Genomic DNA, 24,046 nt, shown 5'->3' with positions numbered 1-24,046 from the left:
TTTGCGTTTGTAGCTGATGTGGTCTCTTGTGTGCCCTGTTCCTGAATGTTATGTGACTGACCATTGTTTGGTTTTATCATGTTCTAACTTTCCTGTCTGTTCCCTCCTGGTCTTGTGTTCTCCTTTCCTCTTAAATGTTGCTTCCTGTGCACAAAGGTTGCTGAGGTCTGGGGAGAAGGAGGTTGGCTGGGGCAAGTGGAAGGTGAACATGTAACCTCTCGTCAATTTGGGACGAGAGGCCTGTGTCAATTTGGGACGCAGAGGCCTGTGTCAATTTGGGACGCAGAGGCCTGTGTCAATTTGGGACGCAGAGGCCTGTGTCAATTTGGGACGCAGAGGCCTGTGTCAATTTGGGACGCAGAGGCCTGTGTCAATTTGGGACGCAGAGGCCTGTGTCAATTTGGGACGCAGAGGCCTGTGTCAATTTGGGACGCAGAGGCCTGTGTCAATTTGGGACGCAGAGGCCTGTGTCAATTTGGGACGCAGAGGCCTGTGTCAATTTGGGACGCAGAGGCCTGTGTCAATTTGGGACGCAGAGGCTGGTAGGTTGTTCCGGGGCCCTTGTTGGTCCCCGGTTTTATGGGGGGGTGTGTGACGACCCTCCCACTCTGTCTGCCGTATTCTCTCTCTCCGTTCTTGTTTCCTTGTTAGGATGCCGGTGGGCGGAGTTGGAAGGGTCGTCAGCTAAATGGGAAGCACCTGGGCCCAGCTGTGTCCCAGGATAAAGAGACCTCTTCCACAGTTATTGAGAGGACTCTCTCCATGCAGACACTTTTTTGATTTTGGTTGTGTAGTTTTGTGGCTTTTTGGTTATTTCCTTTGGCACCTTACAACACCCTGCATTATTACTTTCAGGTATGCAGAACACTCACTTACACTACTAATTACACACATGCCATTGTTAATTATTTAGTTACTTTAGTTAATAAATATATATTTTGATACCCCTTGTATCCACGTTGTCTCCCTTTTGTTGCGAACTCAGAGCCGGTTCGTAACAGTTCTGATATACTGCCTTCAGAAAGTATTCACACCCACTTTTTCCACATTTTGTTGTGTTACAGCTTGAATTAAACATTTAGATTTTGTGTCACTGATCTACACACAAAGTTATTATTCTTTAAAAAAATGTATTCATAAAAAATGTAACACTGAATTTTTTTTACATTTTAGTCATTTAGCAGACGCTCTTATCCAGAGCGACTTACAGTAGTGAATGCATACATTTCATACATTTTTCTCCGTACTAGTCCCCCGTGGGAATCGAACCCACAACCCTGGCGTTTTAAACACCATGTTCTACCAACTGAGCCACACGGAACCTATGTCTTGAGTCAATAAGTATTCAAGCCCTTTGTTATGGCAAGCCTAAATAAGTTCAGGAGTAAAAACCTGCTTAACAAATCGCATAAGAAATTGAATGTGTGGGGTGCAGATTAAACTACAAAGACCAAGGAGGTTTATCAATGCCTCGCCAAGAACCGATTGGTAGACATTTTCTTACCTTTTTTTTTTTTTTTAGATGTATAAAAATGCAAAATAGCAGACACTGAATATCCCTTTGAGCACGGTGAAGTTAATAATTAGGCTTTGGATGGTGTATCAATACACCCAGTCAATACAAAGATACAGGCATCCTTCCTAACTCAGTTGCCAGAGAGGAAGGAAACTGCTAAGGGAGGCCAATTGTGATTTGTGACTCGTTTCAGGAAACTAGGCGAATGTAAACATGCATTTTTTGGCAGAAATGCATTCTGGAACATGTGAACTTCCATGTGCCTTAATATCAAACTTGTATGCCATCTGTACATACGAATAACATTGTTAAATTACGAGCCTAGTTGGTTTAGCCTCAGAAAAAGTTAGTAACCTTCCTGCTAGCTATGATTGGCTGAGATAATGAGTGGGTTGGACATGCCTAGAGATGAGTTCGGATTGGTCTGCCATGTAGCGCGCTTCTGTATATAACATGAGCTGGTCAGTATGTCTAGGTAATCGTTTCTAACACTGCTTTTTTGAAAGACATCAGGAAGAACTGCATCAGTGTTGCGCTCCACTTTCTGGAGGACCAAGTTTTAATCAGTGGGATACCCTTTGGAAGCAGAGTATGATAGCTAAAGAGATGGAGAAAATTGTGACTTTTGATTGCAAATGCGGAGGGAGTCAAAAAGAGAACACAAGGCTGTTGTATAAAACAACTGTCTCTGGATTACATCTTCAAACTAAGGGGTAACCATGGCATCCGTGACAGAGAGGGAGAAGTGTTCATCCATGTATCCGGTTAAGAGAGTCTAGCTTACTATATTTTCAAATATTATACATTTCTAATTTTGTCAGAAAGTCGTTTTCATTGCAAGTTAAAGCATACTGTTAGCTAGCTAGCTAATGTTAGCTGGCTGGCTGGCACGCTAACTAACGTTAATTATGTGATCTGTATAGTAATATTATTCTTATCTCTGAGCCATTTGCATTACTAGTTATAGCCTAATGTTAGCTAGCTAGTTGGTTAGCTTTAGCTACCTGTAGATTCATGCAGGGTAGTAATGTTATGAGTTGGGATTATGGTTCATTGTTTAACTAGCATTTAACTGTGAGGTCTACTACACCTGTTGTATTCAGCATTTCACTGTGAGGTCTACTACACCTGTTGTATTCAGCATTTCACTGTGAGGTCTACTACACCTGTTGTATTCAGCATTTCACTGTGAGGTCTACTACACCTGTTGTATTCAGCATTTCACTGTGAGGTCTACTACACCTGTTGTATTCAGCATTTCACTGTAAGTTCTACTACACCTGTTGTATTCAGCATTTCACTGTGAGGTCTACTACACCTGTTGTATTCAGCATTTCACTGTGAGGTCTACTACACCTGTTGTATTCAGCATTTCACTGTGAGGTCTACTACACCTGTTGTATTCAGCATTTCACTGTAAGGTCTACTACACCTGTTGTATTCAGCATTTCACTGTAAGGTCTACTACACCTGTTGTATTCAGCATTTCACTGTAAGGTCTACTACACCTGTTGTATTCAGCATTTCACTGTAAGGTCTACTACACCTGTTGTATTCAGCATTTCACTGTGAGGTCTACTACACCTGTTGTATTCAGCATTTCACTGAGGTCTACACCTGTTGTAATAGGAGCATGTGACTAAATGTGATTTCATTTTATTTGAAATGGCTTTTTGCTTCAAAATATTGCAAATGATCTACCTTTTTTTTCCTTTAGACTTGATTGACATGGTATTGGACCAATGTTATTTGAGATTATTATTTTTTTAAACACCCCTGATCCTGCACACGTTACTGTGCTGCCGTTCTGCCTCTGTCCAGCAGGGGCCGCTCTTCTACTATATATATACCGCAGATGGAAACATGCTTCACTATATCAACTTTAAAGAAACCTTCATTATTTATGCCCTTTAAAGAAATATTATTATTATTCATGTTATTATGGCCTATATTATTCATGTTATTATGGCCTATATTATTCATGTTATTATGGCCTATATTATTCATTCATGTTATTATGGCCTATATTATTCATTCATGTTATTATGGCCTATATTATTCATTCATGTTATTATGGCCTATATTATTTATTCATGTTATTATGGCCTATATTATTTATTCATGTTATTATGGCCTATATTATTTATTCATGTTATTATGGCCTATATTATTCATTCATGTTATTATGGCCTATATTATTCATTCATGTTATTATGGCCTATATTATTCATGTTATTATGGCCTATATTATTCATGTTATTATGGCCTATATTATTTATTCATGTTATTATGGCCTATATTATTTATTCATGTTATTATGGCCTATATTATTTATTCATGTTATTATGGCCTATATTATTCATTCATGTTATTATGGCCTATATTATTCATTCATGTTATTATGGCCTATATTATTCATGTTATTATGGCCTATATTATTCATGTTATTATGGCCTATATTATTTATTCATGTTATTATGGCCTATATTAGACTAATCTTTCACAAGTTAATAGCAATGTGACTATCGATAACACCCGAAACAATAATTAATTGCATAAAGACTGTTAAAAAAGAGAAGCTATTGTTTCAACCTTTGCTCCGTGTTACACAGGCAAACCTGAAGTTGTAATTCAACCTATTCTGGGATCCTAGTGTTTTTTTTATTTTTATTGTATATATAATTTCTGAAGATCCTGTATATATGGTAACAGCAGTGACCAAGAAAGTTCACCAAAGACTCTGTATGTGTTTGTCTCCATGAAATGTATGCATTCACTACTGTAAGTCGCTCTGGATAAGATTGTCTGCTAAGTGACGTAAATATAACGAGTGAAAAAGAAAGCCCTTCTGTGTCATATATCAGTTTGCTTGACCGTTGTTACTCTCAAGCCTAGTGTGTGTGTGTGTATCAATTCAAATAACTTTTATTTCCTGGGACAGAACTTCATTTATGGTCAAGACACTTAGCAACACATAACAACGTAGAACACGAAACATTCTGAAGGAAGTGTTCTGTGCTCTCAGCAGAATTAAACTGTGACTGTTCTGCCACAGCACCCTCTCTCTTGACCTGGGTTTGGACCCGAACCCTGTTTCGTCACAGTCGTAGACGAGGTGTGGTTTGTCTTCAAAAACCATGTTTGATGTAGACTGGCTCGTGGCATTGCTCCGTGGACCCTGGCCTGCTCCAAACGGTCTGGAATTCTAGTGTTCAGTTCAGGGTGGCGAACCCGGAAACTGGACCACCCAGTTATCGCTCAACCCACTCTTCAGATTTACAATGGTCGGTCGACCACTTTCTTTGATGAATGCGAGGCCAAGGGCTTGACCACAGTCCGGCTCAAAGGGACGAGCTGGCGCGACGAGCTGGCGCTACTCTTCTGGGGTGATGGCCAGATTGGAGTGAGGGGAATTGGGATATTTCCTATTTTTATAATCTTGGAGAGTGGTGTGTGGCATCCCTAACTCTCGGGCCACCTCAGCTACTCTCCTCCCCACCGCCAGCTCCTCAGGAACAGCCTCAGCCTGCTCAGGTATGTAGCGGCGCCATTTCCTGGGCTCTTGATTACCCTTACCGGTCATTTCCTGGGCTCTTGATTACCCAGCCATTTGCTGTCAAAATAAAGTTCCAATTGTTCTGCCCGCAGCTATGGAAGCCTGACCTATTCACCGGACGTGCTACCTGTCCCAGACCTGCTGTTTTCAACTCCCTAGATACAGCAGGAGCAGTAGAGATACTCTCAAAGATCGGCTATGAAAAGCCAACTGACACTTACTCTTGTGTTACTGACTTGTTGCACCCTCGACAACTACTATGATTATTATTATTTGACAATGCTGGTCATTTATGAACATTTGAACATCTAGGCCATGTGCTGTTATAATCTCCACCCGTCACAGCCAGAAGAGGACTGGCCACCCCTCATAGCCTGGTTCCTCTCTAGGTTTCTTCCTAGGTTTTGGCCTTTCTAGGGAGTTTTTCCTATCCACCGTGCTTCTATACCTGCATTGCTTGCTGTTTGGGGTTTTAGGCTGGGTTTCTGTACAGCACTTTGAGATATCAGCTGATGTAAGAAGGGCTATATAAATACATTTGATTTGATTTTGATTTGATTTGGTGTCAGGAAAATAACCCAGCATCAACAAAACTAAGGAGCTGATCGTGGACTTCAAGAAACAGCAGAGGGAGACGGGACCGCAGTGGAGAAGGGGAAAGTTTCAAGTTCCTCGGCGTACACGTCACTAACAAACTGAAATGGTCAGACAGTGTGGTGAAGAAGGCGCAACACCTCCTCTTCAACCTCAAGAGGCTGAAGAAATTTGTCTTAGCACCTAAAACCCTCACAAACTTTTACAGATGCACAATTGAGAGCATCCTGTCGGGCTGTATCACCGCCCTGTACGGCAACCACAGGGCACTCCTGAGGGTGGTGCGGTCTGCACAACGCATCACCGGGGGCAAACTACCTGCCCTCCAGGACACCTACACCACCCAAAGTCACAGGAAAAACAAAAAGCTTATCAAGGACAACAACCACCCGATCCACTGCCTGTTCACACCGCTATCATCCAGAAGGTGAGGTCAGTACAGGTGTACTACTTGTACTACTTGTATTAGAGGAGCCGTAATGGCAGCCAGCAGTGATTGTAGTGGACTATAAGCTACTTGTATTAGAGGAGCCGTAATGGCAGCCAGTCACAGTGATTGTAGTGGACTATAAGCTACTTGTATTAGAGGAGCCGTAATGGCAGTCAGTCACAGTGATTGTAGTGGACTATAAACTACTTGAATTAGAGGAGCTGTAATGGCAGCCAGTCACAGTGATTGTAGTGGACTATAAGCTCCTTGAATTAGAGGAGCTGTAATGGCAGTCAGTCACAGTGATTGTAGTGGACTATAAGCTCCTTGAATTAGAGGAGCTGTAATGGCAGCCAGTCACAGTGATTGTAGTGGACTATAAGCTCCTTGTATTAGAGGAGCCGTAATGGCAGCCAGTCACAGTGATTGTAGTGGACTATAAACTATTTATATTAGAGGAGCCGTAATGGCAGCCAGTCACAGTGATTGTAGTGGACTATAAACTATTTATATTAGAGGAGCCGTAATAGCAGTCAGTCACAGTGATTGTAGCGGACTATAAACTACTTGTATTAGAGGAGCCGTAATGGCAGCCAGCAGTGATTGTAGTGGACTATAAACTACTTGTATTAGAGGAGCCGTAATGGCAGTCAGTCACAGTGATTGTAGTGGACTATAAACTACTTGTATTAGAGGAGCCGTAATGGCAGCCAGTCACAGTGATTGTAGTGGACTATAAACTACTTGTATTAGAGGAGCCGTAATGGCAGCCAGCAGTGATTGTAGTGGACTATAAACTATTTATATTTGAGGAGCCGTAATGGCAGCCAGTCACAGAGCCGGTATTGTTGGTTAACAACCAGCTGATTTTCTTTACAATCTCCCGTGACGCAGACATGACAACTCAACATGAATGTGGCTCTCACGAGCTTCCTAGCATGTGTCTCCCTCCCCGTGGCACGAGGCGAGACCAAAGCTGTTGCTACTGGGTCACATGTTCCCCGGCAGCTAGGCATTCCTCCCTGCCGTATGGGTGTGTGTGTGTGTGTGTGTGTGTGTGTGTGTGTCTGCTTGCGAGCAGAGCAGAGAGGAGAGGAAAGGAGAAGACAGAAGAAAGGGGAACTGCTATTTAAAACAACATTTCGAACCAAACACAGCTTTTCCTTCTAAACACATTATTAAACTACGGGGGGTTTAAACAGTACCCTAAACTGGCATGACCAACCAACGACTTCCTCTGTCACCCGCCGGCGTGATGCAGAACCCCGGGAAAGAACACCTCTACAAGGTAACCTCATATTTATATTTTCAATGTATTTATGAATTTATTATGATACGATAAGATATTTTGAATGAAATGTCTTATGATTTTAGTCTCCTATAGTGGAGAATGATGGGTGATGTCTTCTGACAATTTCTAATGATTTCTAATAGAGAATTATGATACATGATGTGGATCTGCTTGTGCTCTGTAATTCCAGGTGTTGGTGATCGGGGACTTGGGTGTGGGGAAGACCTCAATCATTAAGCGATACGTCCATCAGACTTACTCTACGAACTACCGCGCCACCATTGGCGTGGATTTCGCCCTGAAGGTCCTGAACTGGGACTCTGAAACCGTCCGGCTACAACTTTGGGACATCGCCGGTAGGATAGACATCTCCTTATCTTGCCGACTGAGTAATCACGTTTCTTATCTCAACTTCTGTTATACTGTATTGCTCCCTATCAATTAAATTAAATCACTATCAATTAGAACACATTTTTATCCAAATGTCAAACTTCGTTCATACGGGAAAATGTTATTTATATGGTTTAACAGCTGTTGGGCAACACGACATCTTATTGGGTGGAAAAACTCTTGTTAATCCATTTGAAGGACTGGGAATGATGTTGACTGTCTGTAATATATTAAAATGGACAGGTGAGAAGGATAATGGACAGGTGAAAAGGATAATGGACAGGTGAGAAGGATAATGGACAGGTGAGAAGGATAATGGACAGGTGGGAAGGATAATGGACAGGTGAGAAGGATAATGGACAGGTGAGAAGGATAATGGACAGGTGAGAAGGATAATGGACAGGTGAGAAGGATAATGTACGCTACATGGTCAACAGTATTTGGACACCCCTTCAGCCACATCCAATTGCTCACAGGTGTATAAAATTTGAGGACGCAACCATGCAATCTCCATAGACAAACATTGACAGTAAAATGGCCTGAACTTGAAGAGCTCAGTGACTTTTTCAATGTGTAAAAGCTCTAACGCTTCACAATAACACCTTTCCAACAAGTCGTCTAATGTATGCCTTGCTAGAGCTGTGCTGTTATGTGAAGTGCTGTTATGTGAAGTGGAAACATCTAGGAGCAACAACGGCTCAGCCGCGAAGTGGCAGGCCACACAATCTCACAGAACGGGGACCGCTGAGTGCTGAAGCACGTAGTGCGTAAGAATCGTCTGTCCTCGGGTTGCAACACTCACTACCGAAGTTCCAAACTGCCTATGGAAGCAACGTCAGCACAAGAACGGTTCGTCGGGAGCTTCATGAAATGGGTTTCCATGGCAGAGCAGCCGCACATAATCCTAAAATCACCATGCGCAATGACAAGCGTCGGCTGCGGTGGTGTAAAGCTCGCCGCTGTTGGACTGTGGAGCAGTGGAAACGAGATCTGTGGAGTGATGAATCACGCTTCACCATCTGGCAGTCCGACGGATGAATCTGGGTTTGGCAGATGCCAGGAGAACGCTACCTGCCCCAATGCATAGTGGCAACTGTAAAGTTTGGTGGAGGAGGAATAATGGTCTGGGGCTGTTTTTCATGGTTCAGGCCCCTTAGCTCCAGTGAAGGGAAATCTTAACGCTACAGCATACAATGACATTCTAGATGATTCTGTGCTTCCAACTTTGTGGCAACAGTTTGGGGAAGGCCCTTTCCTGTCTCAGCGTGACAATGCCCTCGTCCACAATGTGAGGTCCATACAGAAAAGGTTTGTCGAGATCGGTGTGGAAGAACTTGACTGGCCTGCACAGAGCCCTGACCTCAACCCCATCAAACACCTTTGGGATGAATTGGGACACCGACTGCCAGCCAGGACTAATCACCCAACATCAGTGCCCGACTTCACTAATGCTCTTATGGCTGAATGGAAGCAAGTCCTCGCAGCAATGTTCCAACATCTAGTGGAAAGCCTTCCCAGAAGAGTGGAGGCTGTTATAGCAGAAAAGGGGGGGACCAACTCCATATTAATAGACATGATATTGGAATGAGATGTTCAACAAGTAGGTGTCCACACAGTTTGTATTATGAACAAGAAGAGAGCCTAGGCTGCTGCGTATGTCAGCCAAGTACAACTGCCATATGGAATGTGAGGTTGCTGCATCTTAGTATGTAACATGTGTTCATCATTCCTGCTGGCTTTGGATTGTACTGGTTTAAAAGCAGTGGTCCCATCAGAGTTCATAGATCAGAGTTCATGGATCAGAGTTCATAAGTTAATAGATCAGGGTTGAAGAGTTCATGAACTATCTCTGTTGGAGAAAACTCTCTCTCTCTCTCTGTCTCTCTGTCTCTCTGTCTTTTTCTCTCTCTCGCTGTCTCTCTCTCTCTCTCTCTCTCTCTCTCTCTCTCTCTCTCTTTCTTTCTCACGGTTCATCTATCTCGTGGAGGTATTGGTGGGATCATGTGAGCCCATGTGAGGGAGATTTAAGGGCAAGTCACAGTAGAACCATTGTAAACACACACACACACACACACACACACACACACACACACACACACACACACACACACACACACACACACAGCTCTTGTCTCACTACCTGTCTGCCTATAACTGGCTTTACAGACTTGGCTGTCTGTTAATGAACAATACAATATTACTATATCAACTTTTTATCCACAGACAGACAGACAGACAGACAGACACTCTCCTCGTCAGCCACACAGACAGGCAGACAGACAGACAGGCAGGAAGACAGACAGACACTCTCCTCATCAGACAGACAGACAGACACTCTCCTCGTCAGGCACACAGACATGCAGACAGACAGACAGACAGACAGACAGACAGACAGACAGACAGACAGACACTCTCTTTTGAGTTAGTTATGACAGCTGTTTTATTTACACAACAACCAGGGCCTGAAATACAACCTCTGTTGCTGTTCCATTTCCTCTTCTCCACCCCTGTTGCTGTTCCATTTCCTCTTCTCCACCCCTGTTGCTGTTCCATTTCCTCTTCTCCACCTCTGTTGCTGTTCCATTTCCTCTTCTCCACCCCTGTTGCTGTTCCATTTCCTCTTCTCTCCCCTGTTGCTGTTCCATTTCCTCTTCTCCACCTCTGTTGCTGTTCCATTTCCTCTTCATGACCCCCGTCGCTGTTCCATTTCCTCTTCATGACCCCCGTCGCTGTTCCATTTCCTCTTCTCCTCCCTGTTGCTGTTCCATTTCCTCTTCTCCACCCCTGTTGCTGTTCCATTTCCTCTTCTCCACCCCTGTTGCTGTTCCATTTCCTCTTCTCCACCCCTGTTGCTGTTCCATTTCCTCTTCTCCACCCCTGTAGCTGTTCCATTTCCTCTTCTCTCCCCTGTTGCTGTTCCATTTCCTCTTCTCCACCCCTGTAGCTGTTCCATTTCCTCTTCTCTCCCCTGTTGCTGTTCCATTTCCTCTTCTCCACCCCTGTTGCTGTTCCATTTCCTCTCCTCCACTTGCCCTGATATCTAATGTGAGCCACCAGCTACACACTGTTCATCTGCATTTTATTGTTATCACTTTATATTAAAATGTTATTTGTTTTGTTTGAAAATAGGACAAAATAGAGTACAATAATCTACATTGCCATCCTGTGTGTGTGTGTGTGTGTGTGTGTGTGTGTGTGTGTGTGTGTGTGTGTGTGTGTGTGTGTGTGTGTGTGTGTGTGTGTGTGTGTGTGTGTGTGTGTGTGTGTGTGACTGAACACTGAGTTGACTCTAAACTCAGAAAGTTGAATCTAAATTGAAGGAGGGTTGATTATAAACTCAGAGAGTTGACTAAACACAAAGAGTTGACTCTCCCTCGCCCTCCATTTGGTAAATCCGACCACAACTCCATCCTCCTGATTCCTGCTTACAAGCTAAAATTAAAGCAGGAAGCACCAGTGACTCGGTCTATAAAAAAGTGGTCAGCTTCAATGCCATACAACACTCCTTCCGTGGCCTCCAACTGCACTTAAACGCTAGTAAAACCAAATGCATGCTCTTCAACCGTTCGCTGCCCACACCCTCCCGCCCGACTAGCATCACTACTCTGGATGGTTCTGATTTAGAATACGTGGACATCTACAAATACCTGGGTGTCTGGTTAGACTGTAAACTCTCCTTCCAGACTCATATTAAACATCTCCAATCCAAAATTCAATCTAGAATCGGCTTCCAATTTCACAACAAAGCCTCCTTCACTCATGCCGCCAAACATACCCTAGTAAAACTGACTATCCTACCGATCCTCGACTTCAGCGATGTCATCTACAAAATAGCTTCCAATACTCTACTCAGCAAATTGGATGCAGTCTATCACAGTGCCATCCGTTTCGTCACCAAAGCCCCATATACTACCCACCACTGCGACCTGTACGCTCTCGTTGGCTGGCCCTCACTACATATTCGTCGCCAGACCCACTGGCTCCAGGTCATCTATAAGTCTATGCTAGGTAAAGCTCCGCCTTATCTCAGCTCACTGGTCACGATAACAACACCCACCCGTAGCACGCGCTCCAGCAGGTATATCTCACTGGTCATCCCCAAAACTAACACTTCCTTTGGCCACCTTTCCTTCCAGTTCTCTGCTGCCAGTGACTGGAACGAATTGCAAAATCGCTGAAGTTGGAGACTTACATTTCCCTCATTACCTTTAAACATCAGCTATCTGAGAAGCTTACCGATTGCTGCAGCTGTACATAGTCCATCTGTAAATAGCCCTCCCAATCTACCTACCTCATCCCCATATTGTTTTTATTTACTCTGCTGCTCTTTTGCACACCAGTATCACTACTTACACACCATCATCTGCTCATCATCATCTGCTCATCTATCACTCCAGTGTTAATCTGCTAAATTATAATTACTTTGCTACTATGGCCTATTTATTGCCTTACGTCCTCCGGTTTTTTATTTCACCTGTATTTAACCAGGTGAGCTAGTTGAGAACAAGTTCTCATTTACAAGTCTATAGACTTTCTTTTTTTTCTATTGTGTTATTGACTTTACGCTTGTTTATTCCATGTGTAACTTTGTGTTGTATGTGTCACACTGCTTTGCTTTATCTTGGCCAGGTCGCAGTTGTAAATGAGAACTTGTTCTCAACTAGCCTACCAGGTTAAATAAAGGTGAAATAAAATACAATTAAAATAAATAAACTAGACCATACTAGACTACACCAGAACAGACTAGACTACACTAGACCAGACTAGACCAGACTAGACCAGACTAGGACCAGACTCAGACCTGCAGAATATGCTGCTTCACTGAGCCTATGTAATGACTTGGAATGTGGAGACTGTTGTTAACTCAACCTGGAATGGGTCTGTTCAAGATGGAATGTGAAGACTGTTGTTAACTCAATCTGGAATGGGTCTGTTCAAGATGGAATGTGAAGACTGTTGTTAACTCAATCTGGAATGGGTCTGTTCAAGATGGAATGTGAAGACTGTTGTTAACTCAATCTGGAATGGGTCTGTTCAAGATGGAATGTGAAGACTGTTTACTGTCACTGAAATGGACACTAATTTAACCACCTTATCCACTGATTTGCTGTTAGTCCCCTAGACTATAGAATGGAATGAGCTGTAACTGTCTGTTTTGAAGAGTAGTAGCTACACTCATCACTAAGGAACCCCAGCAAGACTTTCTCTGCACCTTTTCCTTCTGTCTCCTGAACAGTGGTGGGAACCTTATCCTGCCTGAGATAGAAGATAATGTTACTGAGCAGTCCTGTCTGAGACATGGAAGATAATGTTACTGAGCAGTCCTGTCTGAGACATGGAAGATAATGTTACTGAGCAGTCCTGTCTGAGACATGGAAGATAATGTTACTGAGCAGTCCTGTCTGAGACATGGAAGATAATGTTACTGAGCAGTCCTGTCTGAGACAGAAGATAATGTTACTGAGCAGTCCTGTCTGAGACAGAAGATAATGTTACTGAGCAGTCCTGTCTGAGACAGAAGATAATGTTACTAAACAGTCCTGTCTGAGACAGAAGATAATGTTACTAAACAGTCCTGTCTGAGACAGAAGATAATGTTACTGAGCAGTCCTGTCTGAGACAGAAGATAATGTTACTGAGCAGTCCTGTCTGAGACATGGAAGATAATGTTACTGAGCAGTCCTGTCTGAGACATGGAAGATAATGTTACTGAGCAGTCCTGTCTGAGACAGAAGATAATGTTACTGAGCAGTCCTGTCTGAGACATGGAAGATAATGTTACTGAGCAGTCCTGTCTGAGACATGGAAGATAATGTTACTGAGCAGTCCTGTCTGAGACATGGAAGATAATGTTACTGAGCAGTCCTGTCTGAGACAGAAGATAATGTTACTGAGCAGTCCTGTCTGAGACATGGAAGATAATGTTACTGAGCAGTCCTGTCTGAGGCATGGAACCCAATTGTCATCCTTTGATCACAAGGATGTCCTCTTGGTCTAATGATAAACATTTTGCATTACTATGTTGGAGAAACAAGGTTCAAATCCCACCAGTTACAATAACAGTATCTCTCTCTCTCTCTCTCTCTCTCTCTCTCTCTCTCCTCTGTCTCTCTCTCTCTCTGTCTCTCTCTCTCTCTCTCTCTCTCTCTCTCTCTCTGTCTCTCTCTCTCTCTGTCTCTCTCTCTCTCTCTCTCTCTCTCTCTCTCTCTCTCTCTCTCTCTCTCTCTCTCTCTCTCTCTGTCTCTCTCTCTCTCTCTCTCTCTCCTCTGTCTCTCTGTCTCTCTGTCTCTCTCTGTCTCTCTCTCTCTCTCTCTCTCTCTCTCTCTCTCTCTCTCTCTCTCTCTCTCTCTCTCTCCGCTGTAGGTCAAGAGCGGTTTGGGAACATGACCCGTGTGTACTACCGAGAGGCCATGGGGGCGTTCATCGTGTTTGACGTGACGCGGCCGACTACCTTCGAAGCCATCACCAAGTGGAAGGAGGACCTGGACTCTAAACTCATGCTGACCAACAGAGAGGTGAGTACAGGACAGTGAGTTGATTCTACCAGTTTATTGTGTTATTGGCTTGTTTATTGTTTACTCCATGTGTAACTCTGTTGTTGTCAGTGTTAAATAAATAAACAAATAAATAAAGGTGAAATAAATAAATACCATTGGTAAAGTACTATTTAAATCATCACCTTCTTGTCTTTTACCGTTCTATTGGACAGAGCATCGCCACGGTCCTATTGGCTAATAAATGTGACCATGGGCGGGAGGTTCTGACCAATAACGGCGTGAAGATGGACCAGTTCTGTAAAGACAACGGTTTTGTGGGCTGGTTCGAGACCTCCGCCAAGGTGGGAACACACACACACACACACACACACTCTATACTCCTCTGTAAACTGGTCAACTCTGTATACCCTTATTACCCTGATCCTTATACTCCCCTTATCTGAGATAAGCATTTCGCTACACTCGCATTAACATCTTCTAACCATGTGTATGTGACCAATAAAATTTGATATCTCCTACAGCCCTCATCCTCCACATACAACACCCGTTCTGCCAGTCACATTCTGTTAAAGGTCCCCAAAGCGCACACATCTCTGGGTCGCTCCTCTTTTCAGTTCACTGCAGCTAGCGACTGGAACGAGCTGCAACAAACACTCAAACTGGACAGTTTTATCTCCATCTCTTCATTCCATGACTCAATCATGGCTCAATGTGGCTGCTTTGCGTGATGTATTGTTGTCTCTACCTTCACGCCCTTTGTGTTGTTGTCTGTGCCCAATAATGTTTGTACCATGTTTTGTGCTGCTGCCATGTTGTGTTGCTACCATGTTGTGTTGTCATGTGTTGCTGCCATGCTGTGTTGTCATGTGTTGCTGCCATGCTATGTTGTCATGTGTTGCTGCCATGTTGTGTTGCTACCATGCTGTGTTGTCATGTGTTGCTGCCATGCTGTGTTGTCATGTGTTGCTGCCATGCTATGTTGTCATGTGTTGCTGCCATGTTGTGTTGCTACCATGCTGTGTTGTCATGTGTTGCTGCCATGCTGTGTTGTCATGTGTTGCTACCATGCTGTGTTGTCATGTGTTGCTGCCATGCTGTGTTGTCATGTGTTGCTGCCATGCTGTGTTGGCATGTGTTGCTACCATGCTGTGTTGTCATGTGTTGCTGCCATGCTGTGTTGTCATGTGTTGCTGCCATGTTGTGTTGCTACCATGCTGTGTTGTCATGTGTTGCTGCCATGCTGTGTTGTCATGTGTTGCTGCCATGCTGTGTTGTCATGTGTTGCTGCCATGTTGTGTTGCTGCCATGCTGTGTTGTCATGTGTTGCTGCCATGCTATGTTGTTGTGTTGCTGCCATGCTGTGTTGTCATGGTTGTGTTGCTGCCATGCTGTGTTGTCATATGTTGCTGCCATGCTGTGTTGTTGTGTTGCTGCCATGCTGTGTTGTCATGTGTTGCTGCCATGCTGTGTTGTTGTGTTGCTGCCATGGTGTGTTGTCATGTGTTGCTGCCATGTTGTGTTGTTGTGTTGCTGCCATGCTGTGTTGTCATGTGTTGCTGCCATGTTGTGTTGTTGTGTTGCTGCCATGCTGTGTTGTCATGTTATGTTGCTACCATGCTGTGTTGTCATGTGTTGCTACCATGCTGTGTTGTTGTCTTAGGTCTCTTTTATGTAGTGTTGTGTTGTGTGTTTATTTTTAATCCCTGCAGGAGGCCTTTTACATTTTGTTAGGCCGTCATTGTAAATAAGAATTTGTTCTTAACTGACTTGCCTAGTTAAATAAAGGTTAAATAAAATAAGTAAATACAAATTCAGACACATCAACTTAATCTCCAAATAGTCTTCCCTGTGGCTCAGTTGGTAGAGCATGGTGTTTGCAATGTCAGCATGGTGTGTGCAACGCTAGGGTTGTGGGTTCGATTCCCATGTGGGTTCGATTCCCACGGGGGGCCAGTACAAAAAAATATGTATATATATATATAAAAAATAAAAAAATGCATGAAATGTATGCATTCACTACCGTAAGTCGCTCTGGATAAGAGCGTCTGCTAAATGACTAAAATGCCAACCAGTGGCATAACTGCAGCAACAGAATTACGCCATGAGTAGCCGTTTCTTAGCTGTCAGTCAAATTCCACAAAAGTGAAACTCAAACTTAAGTTTAGTTCGTTAAGAGTTAAGGTTAGGGATATGGGTTAGGGTTAGGGATATGGGTTAGGGTTAGGGATATGGGTTAGGGTTAGGGATATGGTTTAGGGTTAGGGATATGGTTTAGGGTTAGGGATATGGTTTAGGGTAAGGGATATGGTTTAGGGTAAGGGATATGGTTTAGGGTTAGGGATATGGGTTAGGGATATGGTTTAGGGTTAGGGATATGGTTTAGGGTTAGGGATATGGGTTAGGGTTAGGGATATGGTTTAGGGTTAGGGATATGGGTTAGGGATATGGGTTAGGGATATGGTTTAGGGTAAGGGATATGGTTTAGGGTTAGGGATATGGTTTAGGGTAAGGGATATGGTTTAGGGTAAGGGATATGGTTTAGGGTAAGGGATATGGTTTAGGGTTAGGGATATGGTTTAGGGTTAGGGATATGGTTTAGGGATATGGGTTAGGGATATGGTTTAGGGTTAGGGATATGGTTTAGGGATATGGTTTAGGGTTAGGGATTAGGGTTATGGATATGGTTTAGGGTTAGAGATATGGTTTAGGGTTAGGGATATGGTTTAGGGATATGGTTTAGGGTTAGGGATATGGTTTAGGGTTAGGGATATGGGTTAGGGTTAGGGATATGGTTTAGGGTTAGGGATATGGTTTAAGGTTAGGGATATGGTTTAGGGTTAGGGACAGGGTTTAGGTTTAGGTTTAAGGTTAGGGACAGGGTTTAGGGTTAGGGATATGGTTTAGGGTTAGGGATATGGTTTATGGTTAAGGTTAGGGACAGGGTTTAGGGTTAGGAGGTTCTACAGGGGTCAGAGGTCATGGGCTAAAACTGCTGTCCAATCAGACAGTCGCTGCACATTCCCACTGCTTCTAAATCAGTTGAACCAGGCTGTTTTACCTGTGTACAGTGGATACGGAAAATATTCAGACCCCTTTGACTTTTTCCACATTTGTTACGTTACAGCCTTATTCTAAAATAGATGAAATAGTTTTTTTTTCTTATCAATCTACACACAATACCCCATAATACCCCATAATGCCCCATAATGCCCCATAATGCCCCATAATACCCCATAATGCCCCATAATGCCCCATAATACCCCATAATACCCCATAATGCCCCACAATACCCCACAATACCCCACAATGCCCCATAATGCCCCATAATACCCCATAATGCCCCATAATACCCCATAATACCCCATAATACCTCATAATACCCCATAATACCCCACAATGCCCCACAATGCCCCACAATGCCCCACAATGCCCCATAATACCCCATAATACCCCATAATACCCCATAATGCCCCATAATACCCCACAATACCCCACGATGACAAAGTAAAAACGGGTTTTTCGAACATTTTGCACATTTATTAAAAATAAAAAACAGAAATATCACAATTACATAAGCATTCAGACCCTTTACGCAGTACTTTGTTGAAGCACCTTTGGCAGCAATTTCTTCAATTTCTTAATAAGTCTTATTGGGTATGAAGCTACAAGTTTGGCACACCTGTATTTGGGGAGTTTCTCCCCATTCTTCTCCGCAGATCCTCTCAAGCTCTGTCAGGTTGGATGAGGAGCGTTGCTGCACAGCTATTTTCAGAGAGGAACTCTGGAGCTCTGTCAGAGTGACCATCGGGTTCTTGATCACCTCCTTGACCAAGGCCCTTCCACTCCGATTGGTCAGTTTGGCTGGGCGGCCAGCTCTAGGAAGAGTCTTGGTGGTTCCAAACTTATTCCATTCAAGAATGATGGAGGCCACTGTGTTCTTGGGGACCTTCAATGCTGCAGAAATGTTTAGGTACCCTTCCCCAGATCTGTGCCTCGACACAATTCTGTCTCAGAGCTCTACAAACAATTCCTTTGACCTCGTGGCTTGGTTTTTGCTCTGACATGCACTGTCTACTGTGGGACCTTTATATAGACAGGTGTGTGCCTTTCCATATCATTTCCAATCAATTGAAGTTACCACAGGTGGACTCCAATCAAGTTGTAGAAACATCTCAAGGATGATCAATGGAAACAGGATGAAACTGAGTTCAATTTTGAGTCTCATAGCGAAGGGTCTGAATACTTATGTAAATAAGGTATTTCTGTTTGCAAACATTTCTAAAAACATGTTTTCTCTTTGACATTATAATATATTGTTTGTAGATTAATGAGGAAAAATATAATTTAATACATTTTAGAATAAGGCTGTAACGTAACAAAATGTGCAAAAAGTCAAGGGGTCTGAATACTTTCTGAATGTACTGTAAGGATCAATAAAAACATTGCCATTTCATACAATGAAAATGTGTTAATATAAGTGTACTGAACCATGTTAACGTAGCACCTGTTTTTGTTTAACCAAGGCAACAGCTCTGAGTACTCTGAGACTAGCCATTAGCTTTTAACCTTAACTCTGAGACTAGCCACTAGCTTTTAACCTTAACTCTGAGACTAGCCATTAGCTTTTAACCTTAACTCTGAGACTAGCCATTAGCTTTTAACCTTAACTCTGAGACTAGCCACTAGCTTTTAACCTTAACTCTGAGACTAGCCACTAGCTTTTAACCTTAACTCTGAGACTAGCCATTAGCTTTTAACCTTAACTCTGAGACTAGCCACTAGCTTTTAACCTTAACTCTGAGACTAGCCACTAGCTTTTAACCTTAACTCTGAGACTAGCCACTAGCTTTTAACCTTAACTCTGAGACTAGCCACTAGCTTTTAACCTTAACTCTGAGACTAGCCATTAGCTTTTAACCTTAACTCTGAGACTAGCCATTAGCTTTTAACCTTAACTCTGAGACTAGCCATTAGCTTTTAACCTTAACTCTGAGACTAGCCATTAGCTTTTAACCTTAACTCTGAGACTAGCCACTAGCTTTTAACCTTAACTCTGAGACTAGCCATTAGCTTTTAACCTTAACTCTGAGACTAGCCATTAGCTTTTAACCTTAACTCTGAGACTAGCCACTAGCTTTTAACCTTAACTCTGAGACTAGCCATTAGCTTTTAACCTTAACTCTGAGACTAGCCATTAGCTTTTAACCTTAACTCTGAGACTAGCCATTAGCTTTTAACCTTAACTCTGAGACTAGCCACTAGCTTTTAACCTTAACTCTGAGACTAGCCATTAGCTTTTAACCTTAACTCTGAGACTAGCCACTAGCTTTTAACCTTAACTCTGAGACTAGCCACTAGCTTTTAACCTTAACTCTGAGACTAGCCATTAGCTTTTAACCTTAACTCTGAGACTAGCCACTAGCTTTTAACCTTAACTCTGAGACTAGCCACTAGCTTTTAACCTTAACTCTGAGACTAGCCACTAGCTTTTAACCTTAACTCTGAGACTAGCCGCTAGCTTTTAACCTTAACTCTGAGACTAGCCATTAGCTTTTAACCTTAACTCTGAGACTAGCCGCTAGCTTTTAACCTTAACTCTGAGACTAGCCATTAGCTTTTAACCTTAACTCTGAGACTAGCCGCTAGCTTTTAACCTTAACTCTGAGACTAGCCACTAGCTTTTAACCTTAACTCTGAGACTAGCCGCTAGCTTTTAACCTTAACTCTGAGACTAGCCATTAGCTTTTAACCTTAACTCTGAGACTAGCCGCTAGCTTTTAACCTTAACTCTGAGACTAGCCATTAGCTTTTAACCTTAACTCTGAGACTAGCCGCTAGCTTTTAACCTTAACTCTGAGACTAGCCACTAGCTTTTAACCTTAACTCTGAGACTAGCCGCTAGCTTTTAACCTTAACTCTGAGACTAGCCATTAGCTTTTAACCTTAACTCTGAGACTAGCCATTAGCTTTTAACCTTAACTCTGAGACTAGCCACTAGCTTTTAACCTTAACTCTGAGACTAGCCATTAGCTTTTAACCTTAACTCTGAGACTAGCCATTAGCTTTTAACCTTAACTCTAAGACTAGCCACTAGCTTTTAACCTTAACTCTGAGACTAGCCACTAGCTTTTAACCTTAACTCTGAGACTAGCCACTAGCTTTTAACCTTAACTCTGAGACTAGCCATTAGCTTTTAACCTTAACTCTGAGACTAGCCGCTAGCTTTTAACCTTAACTCTGAGACTAGCCGCTAGCTTTTAACCTTGTTGTTTTATTCTGCCGTGTCCCTTTAGGAGAACACCAACATCAGTGAGGCAGCGAACTTCCTGGTGAAACACATCATGGCTACAGAGAATGATTTCCTAAAGTCAGTGGTCCCAGACACCATCTCTCCAAAACTAAACGACTCACAACCTGGGACCTGCTCTGCCTGCTACAAACCATAGCTAGACGACTCACAACCTGGGACCTGCTCTGCCTGCTACAAACCATAGCTAGACGACTCACAACCTGGGACCTGCTCTGCCTGCTACAAACCATAGCTAGACGACTCACAACCTGGGACCTGCTCTGCCTGCTACAAACCATAGCTAGACGACTCACAACCTGGGACCTGCTCTGCCTGCTACAAACCATAGCTAGACGACTCACAACCTGGGACCTGCTCTGCCTGCTACAAACCATAGCTAGACGACTCACAACCTGGGACCTGCTCTGCCTGCTACAAACCATAGCTAGACGACTCACAACCTGGGACCTGCTCTGCCTGCTACAAACCATAGCTAGACGACTCACAACCTGGGACCTGCTCTGCCTGCTACAAACCATAGCTAGACGACTCACAACCTGGGACCTGCTCTGCCTGCTACAAACCATAGCTAGACGACTCACAACCTGGGACCTGCTCTGCCTGCTACAAATCATAGAGGGAGGAGAGGAGGAGAGGACTGGGGATGATGCGAGGGGAGGAGAAGATAGGAGGAGAGAACTGGTTCAAAACATAGAGGAAGAAGTGGAGGAGAGGTGAAGAGAGGAGAGGAGACAGACCCTGGAGAAGAGGAAGTGGAAACGGGGCTACGTTGGTCCTCTGTAGTTCAGTTTGTAGAGTATGGTGTGTTTAACACCAGGGTAGTGGGTTCAATACCAGGGACCACTCATACATAAAATGTATGCACGCATGACAGTGAGTCGCTTTGGATAAAAGTGTCTGCTAAATGTAATATATTATTATTATTATTATTATTATTATTAAGTTAGGGAGCAGAGAGTGGAGAGATGATTGAATGTCACTACAAGTTCCATCCCTATCCACCTCTCCAGAAAACAGAGGCGCTGAGTTCAAAACATCCCCTTCTCCTCGATCCTTGGCTTTCCATTTACGCAACTCGTACGCAACTTCGTGCCCCAAAGCTGAGGGAGTGAGAATTAGACCCTCATATAAACACTTCAACCGGGTCAGCAAGGCTGCAAGCTTCAGAGCGAAGTGATATCCCGACACGCACTGAGATATGTTTGGAGTTTGCACAATTTTATACAAAAATAATGGGGAGGCGTGCCTAATTATATGTCACGTAAATTTGTTTATGTCTGATTTGGAGATTTGACACATGTAACAGATGAAATACCTCCCAAATTAAATGTTTAACTGTTACTGAGGTTATACAGTGCATTCAGAAATTATAAAATGGATCAAATTAAAAAAATGTTTTTTTATCAATATTCACACAATACCTTATACTGACAAAGACAAAACAGTTTTTTAGAAATTTTTGCAAATCTTTTCAAAAATAAAAACCTTATTTGCGTAAGTATTCAGACCCTTTGCTATGAGACTCAAAATGTTGCTCAGGTGCTGAGATCATTGATCATCCTTGAGATGTTTCTAGAACTTGATTGGAGTCCACCTGTGGTAAATTCAATTGGACATGATTTGGAAAGGCACACACCTGTCTATATAAAGGTCCCACAGTTAACAGTGCATGTCAGAGCAAAAACCAAGCCATGAGGTCGAAGGAATTGTCCGTAGAGCTCTGAGACAGGATTGTGTCGATGCACAGATATGGGGAAGGGTACCAAAAAAATTCTGCAGCATTAAAAGTCCACAAGAACACAGTGGCCTCCATCATTCTGAAATGGAGTTTCAGGGGAATCAGTTGGTTGTTAGTGTTTTTTAAAGTTTTTTTAGGGGGTAGGTCAGCTTTATTATTGCAGATAGATTGTATTTTCCATCAATATAATTGGCTGCATCATTTACAATTCCCCAAATATTAAAAAAATATTTTCCTTCTTTATTATTTCCCCCTAATCGGTGTAAACTAATGAACACTTAGGCTTCTACTTCCAGTTTATACAGACTATATACATTTTACGGACACAATGTATTTTACAATAGTTGTCTTTTGTTTGTTTTTAATCCCATTATTCAGCTACCATAAACCCCTCCCATCCATATCCGTAGACCATCCAGTTTTGACTTTTCAAATCACCCAGCAGCACTGTCTGCAGGGTTTGCTCCAGATACACGCAGGTTCAGCCATTCCTGAACCTGCGACCAAAAACAAGCTACATAAGGACGGTACCAAAATATGTGATCTAATGATTATGTCTCTTCACAGCAAAATATGCAGAGCTGGGATGGTTGTATCTTATCAAAGCTAAATTAAATCAAATGCATTTTTCTTTGTTACATGCGCCGAATACAACAGGTGTAGTAGACCTCACAGTGAAATGCTGAATACAACAGGTGTAGTAGACCTTACAGTGAAATGCTGAATACAACAGGTGTAGTAGACCTCACAGTGAAATGCTGAATACAACAGGTGTAGTAGACCTCACAGTGAAATACTGAATTCAACAGGTGTAGTAGACCTCACAGTGAAATGCTGAATACAACAGGTGTAGTAGACCTCACAGTGAAATGCTGAATACAACAGGTGTAGTAGACCTTACAGTGAAATGCTGAATACAACAGGTGTAGTAGACCTCACAGTGAAATACTGAATTCAACAGGTGTAGTAGACCTCACAGTGAAATGCTGAATACAACAGGTGTAGTAGACCTCACAGTGAAATACTGAATTCAACAGGTGTAGTAGACCTCACAGTGAAATGCTGAATACAACAGGTGTAGTAGACCTCACAGTGAAATGCTGAATACAACAGGTGTAGTAGACCTTACAGTGAAATGCTGAATACAACAGGTGTAGTAGACCTCACAGTGAAATGCTGAATACAACAGGTGTATTAGACCTCAAAGTGAAATGCTGAATACAACAGGTGTAGTAGACCTTACAGTGAAATGCTGAATACAACAGGTGTAGACCTCACAGTGAAATGCTGAATACAACATGTGTAGTAGACCTTAAAGTGAAATGCTGAATACAACAGGTGTAGTAGAACTCACAGTGAAATGCTGAATACAACAGGTGTAGTAGACCTCACAGTGAAATGCTGAATACAACAGGTGTAGTAGACCTCACAGTGAAATGCTGAATACAACAGGTGTAGACCTCACAGTGAAATACTGAATACAACAGGTGTAGTAGACCTCACAGTGAAATGCTGAATACAACAGGTGTAGTAGACCTCACAGTGAAATGCTGAATACAACAGGTGTACTAGACCTCACAGTGAAATGCTGAATACAACAGGTTTACTAGACCTCACAGTGAAATGCTGAATACAACAGGTGTAGTAGACCTTACAGTGAAATGCTGAATACAACAGGTGTAGACCTCACAGTGAAATGCTGAATACAACAGGTGTAGTAGACC

General features: G+C 42.8%; 1 protein-coding gene and 1 non-coding gene across 2 annotated transcripts; one reads left to right on the top strand and one right to left on the bottom strand.

Annotated features, from left to right (window-relative positions):
- Window positions 1–1,248: 1,248 nt before the first annotated feature.
- trnal-uaa (transfer RNA leucine (anticodon UAA)) lies at window positions 1,249–1,322 on the bottom strand. The gene has a single exon. It is a non-coding gene; the product is annotated as a tRNA-Leu (tRNA).
- Window positions 1,323–7,116: 5,794 nt separating this feature from the next.
- Window positions 7,117–22,085, top strand: LOC106604052 (ras-related protein Rab-38). The gene is made up of 5 exons (XM_045712980.1): window positions 7,117–7,384; window positions 7,578–7,743; window positions 14,141–14,292; window positions 14,487–14,615; window positions 20,568–22,085. The coding sequence occupies exons 1-5, from the start codon at window positions 7,313–7,315 to the stop codon at window positions 20,718–20,720; spliced, it is 672 nt and encodes a 223-aa protein (XP_045568936.1). The 5' UTR covers window positions 7,117–7,312; the 3' UTR covers window positions 20,721–22,085.
- The last annotated feature ends 1,961 nt before the right edge of the window (window positions 22,086–24,046 follow it).

Source organism: Salmo salar, unplaced genomic scaffold (genome assembly GCF_905237065.1).
Source record: "Salmo salar unplaced genomic scaffold, Ssal_v3.1, whole genome shotgun sequence".
Classification (NCBI taxonomy): Eukaryota; Metazoa; Chordata; class Actinopteri; order Salmoniformes; family Salmonidae; genus Salmo; species Salmo salar.
This window is presented reverse-complemented; position numbering and strand designations above follow the sequence as displayed.

What these genes read in the sequence shown, in the direction of transcription:
- LOC106604052 (XM_045712980.1), top strand. Translation starts at nt 7,313, where the DNA reads ATGACCAACCAACGACTTCCTCTGTCACCCGCCGGCGTGATGCAGAAC. An exon ending in TCATGCTGACCAACAGAGAG is followed by an intron (nt 14,293 to 14,486) that starts GTGAGTACAGGA and finishes TCTATTGGACAG; the next exon opens with AGCATCGCCACGGTCCTATT. An exon ending in GGTTCGAGACCTCCGCCAAG is followed by an intron (nt 14,616 to 20,567) that starts GTGGGAACACAC and finishes GTGTCCCTTTAG; the next exon opens with GAGAACACCAACATCAGTGA.